The 5,367-nt window shown below is 39.8% G+C and overlaps 1 protein-coding gene and 1 long non-coding RNA gene across 2 annotated transcripts in view; one reads left to right on the top strand and one right to left on the bottom strand.

Moving 5' to 3' along the window:
• Positions 1-5,367, bottom strand: part of LOC116730601 (uncharacterized) — a 176,709-nt gene that overhangs the window by 124,655 nt on the left and 46,687 nt on the right. The window lies entirely within an intron of this gene.
• On the top strand, positions 334-5,054 carry agk (acylglycerol kinase). Its single transcript, XM_032579840.1, has 14 exons — positions 334-570; positions 650-689; positions 772-851; positions 930-1,005; positions 1,084-1,209; positions 1,287-1,381; positions 1,647-1,716; positions 2,160-2,239; positions 2,329-2,386; positions 3,349-3,496; positions 4,222-4,319; positions 4,405-4,475; positions 4,548-4,632; positions 4,713-5,054. The coding sequence occupies exons 1-14, from the start codon at positions 461-463 to the stop codon at positions 4,845-4,847; spliced, it is 1,272 nt and encodes a 423-aa protein (XP_032435731.1). The 5' UTR covers positions 334-460; the 3' UTR covers positions 4,848-5,054.

Below are 5,367 nucleotides of genomic sequence, written 5' to 3'. Positions count from 1 at the left end.
CGATGCTTTCTCCTAAATATTTGAATAAAAATTCTTGTGACAGATGATGGAAAATATTTATTCAGTTACTGCATTATTTGAGTATCTCAGAAGTGTCTGTTTTAGTGTCTAAAAGTTTCAGGCGGGGTCTTCATACTTTGAAAGCACTCCCAGAGGCTTTCTAAGGGAATTGTAGTTTATAGGATTTAAACGTCGGAAAATTGTTCAAATTGGCATACTATTTTACGCGATCATGTTTTAATAATTATTTATTGTAAAATGTATTTTATTAATAACGAAACGTGTGTTAGAATATAGAAATCAAGCAACAAGATTCAGTGACATTAGTTCCGCTTGGTTTTGGTCCGTACTCTTTAGGCGTTACACCATCATGTCCATGCAGCGGTGAATCTGTGACCGCTGAGTTAAAACAGTCAATCATGCCTTTAAGTAATCCCATGTAGCACCTCATTGATACATCATGGCTCGGGTTGTTAAAGTGTTTCGGACTCTGAGGAACCACTGGAAGAAATCCACGTTAGCTGCGTGTGTCCTGTCCTACGGAGGGTACTGGCTGTATGGTAAACACTGGTGGGTTTCACACCCGTTCATAAGTTCCTGGAGTTTAGTTTAATTAAATGCATAAAGGTTGTAACTTGTGTGTTACTAGTGACAGCGTGTTGCGCAGAGAGGCCTGCCAACTGGCCAGAGTAAGTTTTCTTCATAATAATATTTTTGAAATTCTCAACCAAAACCAACTACATAAACCCTTAAGTGTCGTTGCTCCGTCAGGAGTTTGGACGCCAGCAGATCGCACCTCAGGAGAGACTGAAGAAAGCAACCGTGATTCTGAATCCTGCAGCTTCCAGCGGGTAAGAATGTCAGAGTTTTTATTGCATAAATCAAATCTGTACTCTGCATTTAAAACATCCTTAATTTAATTTCTTCAGGAAAGCCAACAACTTATTTGAAAAGAATGCAGCTCCTATTTTACACCTGGCTGGCGTGGAAATCACAGTAGTGAAGGTATCATTCTCAGCTTTTATTAGTAGCCTTTACATGTTGGTGTCAGCAGATGTTTAACTCTCCGGTTACAAACTCCAGACAGACTATGAAGGTCAGGCGAAGAAGCTGATGGAGTTGATGGAGCAGACAGACATGTTGATCGTGGCTGGAGGTGACGGCACGTTGCAGGAGGTCATCACAGGTTTACTGCGGAGGCCGGACCAAGTGGGTTTAATAAAATAAGAAGAAGAATAAATCTGTTCTCACTAAGTAAAAAACTGAAATGATTCATCTGACTCCAGGAGGCCTTCAGTAGCACACCGATAGGGTTCATTCCTCTGGGTTCCCATAATTCTCTGAGTCCATCTCTTCATTTCCTCAGTGACAACAAAGTCAAGTAAGTGGCACCACTATCCTGCTGCACTGCAGAGGCGAGCTTGTTGTCTTCATGCTAGAAATACATGCTCAGCTCCTTACACACTTATCAGCAGCCATGCAGCTCTATAATCTCATTCAGAGAAATGTTAAAAACATTTAATTTTAGTGGAGAAGAAAAAGTTGAATGTTAGGAAAAAGATAAACTTTGATTTCTGTCCATGCTTGTGGAGCATTTTGTTTTGTCTACATTTTTCCCAACTTCCTGCCTCTTGTGAAACGTTCAGGGACATCACGGCCGCCACGCTGTCCATCCTGAAAGGAGAGACGGTCCCTGTGGACGTGCTTCAAATCAAAGTGAGGAAGTCTTTCAGTTTAACGTCTTCCATCACTTTATCTGAATTTATTCTGGGTCAAATACTTCAACGGAGTATTTAGGGTCATTCTAAGACATAAATTAACTATGAAAATATAGTCATTATAATACCAGAATAAAGTCGTAACGTAACGAAAGTAGTTGTAATATTATAAAAATAAAGTCGTAAAATTGCAAGAATAAAGTTGTAATAATAGGAGAATCGTCAAAATATGAGAATTAAGTAGAATTACAACAATAAAGTCATAATACAACAATTAAGTTATGCTGTAAGAATTTATTCTTATTAAAATATTTTCTTAGCCTTGCTCTATTACTCTATTGTAAAAACAACCAGTTGAATCTTTATTAAAGATATCTTATTTTTTAACATTGCAGTGATAATTCTTGTTGTAAATTTACATTTTTTTATGTTTGTTTGCAGGGAGAGAAGGAACAGCCGGTGTTTGCTCTGATTGGTTTGCGTTGGGGCGCCTTCAGAGACGTCGCCGCAAAGATCAGCAAGTAAAATGATGCAGACATTTAAATAAACTAAAAGATTCTCAGTCTGGGTAATAAGGAATGGTTTCCTGACAGCTTTTCTCTCCGGATAGATACTGGTACCTCGGACCCCTGAAGACGAACGCAGCTCATTGGTTCCACACCCTGAAGGTGAGCCTCTACCACTGCTGAAGAAAACTAGGCGTTACTCACTGGGTTGTGTTTTTATTTCATGTCCATATGTATTCAAATCCCTTGAACTTTTCCCCATGTTGTCATTTTACAACCACAAACCTTAAAGGTGACCTATTATGCTTTTATGGGCTATAAAACTTTTTTTTTGCACAAAATCATTCTTAGATAATAAGATTTTAGTCTTTTTTTAGGTCCTTTCATAATGAGCTGTTTTAAGGCCTCTGTCACTTTAAATCCAAATTAGCTACGGCTGGCCACGCCCCCCAACTCAACGTTTACACAAGAAAATGACTGCAACTATTATGCAACTGTACATCTTTGAAAAGCAGAAGTGGAGCCTCCTGCACAACCAACAAGAATGCAGCAAGTGGCTTCCGGATAATAAGTCAATAACAAAACACTTGTCTTTTCCAGCAGCCATTGTAATTTGCATACAGTGGCAAAACCAGTTGACTAAATGTGCTGGAGTTCAGCTTGGGTTGCTAGGTAACCGTACAGCGCCAGTTGGTTTTGTCCTAACAAAAAAACATTCATTTATTGCCAAAAAAATCCAGACTGGATGTTTCTTTTAATCACTTAGTTTTCAGATGCAGTTGAGACCCAAATGGAAAAATAAAAATGTCCAGAAAGTGAATTTTGCACAATAGGTCCCCTTTAATGGACTTTACTGGAATTTCATGGCTACCAAAGACAAAGAAGCTCATCATTTTCAACTCTTACCACAGATTTTACATTGAATTTAAGTTGGGACTTTGACTAGGCCGTTCTAAAACATTAACAGCTTTGATCTAAACAAACCCATAATGCCTCTGGCTTTGTGTTTAGGCTGATTTTCCTGCTGGAAGGTGATTGTTCTGGATTTGGCTCCACCCATCTTCCCATCAGCTGAGCTGCATGATGCTGCCACCACCATGTTTAGTTGTGTTCATGTTTTGTAGGAGTGGCCTCTGGTCCACGACGTCTCGGTGTCCCTCTTGGCTCCCAGACCTCGGCCCCCTGATCTGGACCCTCAGAGGCCCCCCAGGCCTAATCTGCTGCACCGCATCATCCGCAGACTGAAGAACTACTGGAGCCCTCCGGCTGAAGGCACGTTTTCATGTGTTCATGTTTAAATCAGGGGTTCACAAACATTCCCACCCCAAAAGAACATTAACCCCATTTCCAAACCCACAGATAACGTCTCAAAATATGTAAATAAACATCAACTTTTAGAATAGTTTTATTCACTCTTGAATAATTATCGCATTCATTTTGTATAAATGCTAACTTTGTACCGTCTGGTTTTAACACCAATGAGTTCTGTGGTGGAAACTTTTATCATCAGATAATAATATATTAGTACTTTATTACCAGATAATAAATGGTTTCCATTGCAATCTCCTTACAAAATAAAAAATATCTTATATTAATCACATCAAATTCTATTTTAATCCCACAGTTTTTCTGTTTTTTTGTGTTTCATTCTTTTGTTTTTTTCTTGTCAGAAACTTTTCCATTTCTTTTTAGCTGGAGGAGCAAAGCAGCTTCTTTAATTTGACTGGCAGCCAATCAGAAAATGAGCATCAGAAATAACATATAATCAATTATTTTAACTTGTATTTTATTTAAAAATAATTGAAAAACAAAATGAAAATTGTGATGACAAATTTAAGATTTTTCTCACCTTTCCACCAACTTATTGAGGCCCATTACAGCGCCCCCTGGTGGCGGCATGGGTGCTGTTTGAAAACCACCGGCTTAAATAAGTGTTTTTAAAAAATATTTAAATAAATTAGTGTTTTTAACAGAGTAAGTTTTGTTTTTTTCATCAGAGCCTCTGAAACCAGAAGAGCCAGAGAAGTGGGAGGAGCAGCAGCTGTCTACACCAGAGCTCTACATCCAAACCCACAATAAAAACCCAGCAGAGCGGGTCAGAAGAAAATTACTTTAATATTTTCAATCTTTTTTGCTCTTATAAATATAATAAAATCTTATTTTCATGTGTGTATTTGTAGCGGATAAATGACTCTCTGATGATCTGCGCTGAGCCAGGAAACAAAACTGTGGGCGAGTTCATCTCTGTCGGGTCGGTGTCTTTCCTCATCGAAAGCAGATTAAATGAACTTCCACGTTTATTACTCTACATTGTTTCTCTTAGGAATAAAAAAGTGAAGGATCCGACACTTTTCACTGAAAACTCGACCAAGCTGGAGGCCAGTGTTTGCCGGCTGACGCTGCCGGAGGTGAGGGAGTCTCACCAGATGTGTGTTAGTTGATCTGCTCTGTGAAATCCGTTGGTAACCGCGCGCCTCACTTCCTGCAGGGCGCCGCCGGCTTCTATAACATCGACAACGAGGAGTACGAGGCGATGCCCGTAGAGGTCCGGCTGTTGCCTAGGAAACTACGCTTCTTCATCAGCGCCGAGCGAAGAGAGGAGCTCATCTCACAGCCGCAGTGACGACAAACAAACCCAGAAGGAAGACTAAAAAAGGACAGAATATCAAACAGCTCCTTATTTCAGAGGTTTTCTTTACTAACTGTAACCATGGCAACATGAAAATCTGTTGCATCTAATAGGACCAAGGCTTTTCAGTGTTTGTACCCCAGATTCATGTCTTGCAGAATAGTTTACAGCTGTTATTCTAATATAAAAGTCTCCCTGTCAGCTCAGTGTGAGGATCTTTGTGTCCATCTGATGGTTCTAAAAGCTTTCAGTTCAAATCTGATTTAAATGATAACACAGGAAGAGGTTTTGTTTTTTAGGGAGTTGGGCTGAAATAAGAGAGGAAAGGAGGAATGCGACTCTTGGATGAGAAGGAGCCGCTTGGCAGGACGGATCCGATCTGACAGATGGCGCCGGATCAGGCTGCGCTGCAGGCGTCCGTTTGTCCGTCTCTTTAGGGAAACACAAAGTGATGCTCAAAGGTGATTTAATGATGGCAGATCTCACAGTTTTGTTTACCTGCCAGATATGGTTC

Source organism: Xiphophorus hellerii, chromosome 2 (genome assembly GCF_003331165.1).
Source record: "Xiphophorus hellerii strain 12219 chromosome 2, Xiphophorus_hellerii-4.1, whole genome shotgun sequence".
Classification (NCBI taxonomy): Eukaryota; Metazoa; Chordata; class Actinopteri; order Cyprinodontiformes; family Poeciliidae; genus Xiphophorus; species Xiphophorus hellerii.
Note: the sequence above shows the minus strand (reverse complement) of the source record. Positions and strands in the feature narration are given on the sequence as shown.

Excerpts from the sequence above, each read along its gene's own strand:
- agk (XM_032579840.1), top strand. The coding sequence starts at position 461 with ATGGCTCGGGTTGTTAAAGTGTTTCGGACTCTGAGGAACCACTGGAAG. Across the intron at positions 2,240-2,328 it reads GTCGCCGCAAAGATCAGCAA|ATACTGGTACCTCGGACCCC; the intron begins GTAAAATGATGC and ends CTCTCCGGATAG. Across the intron at positions 2,387-3,348 it reads ATTGGTTCCACACCCTGAAG|GAGTGGCCTCTGGTCCACGA; the intron begins GTGAGCCTCTAC and ends CATGTTTTGTAG.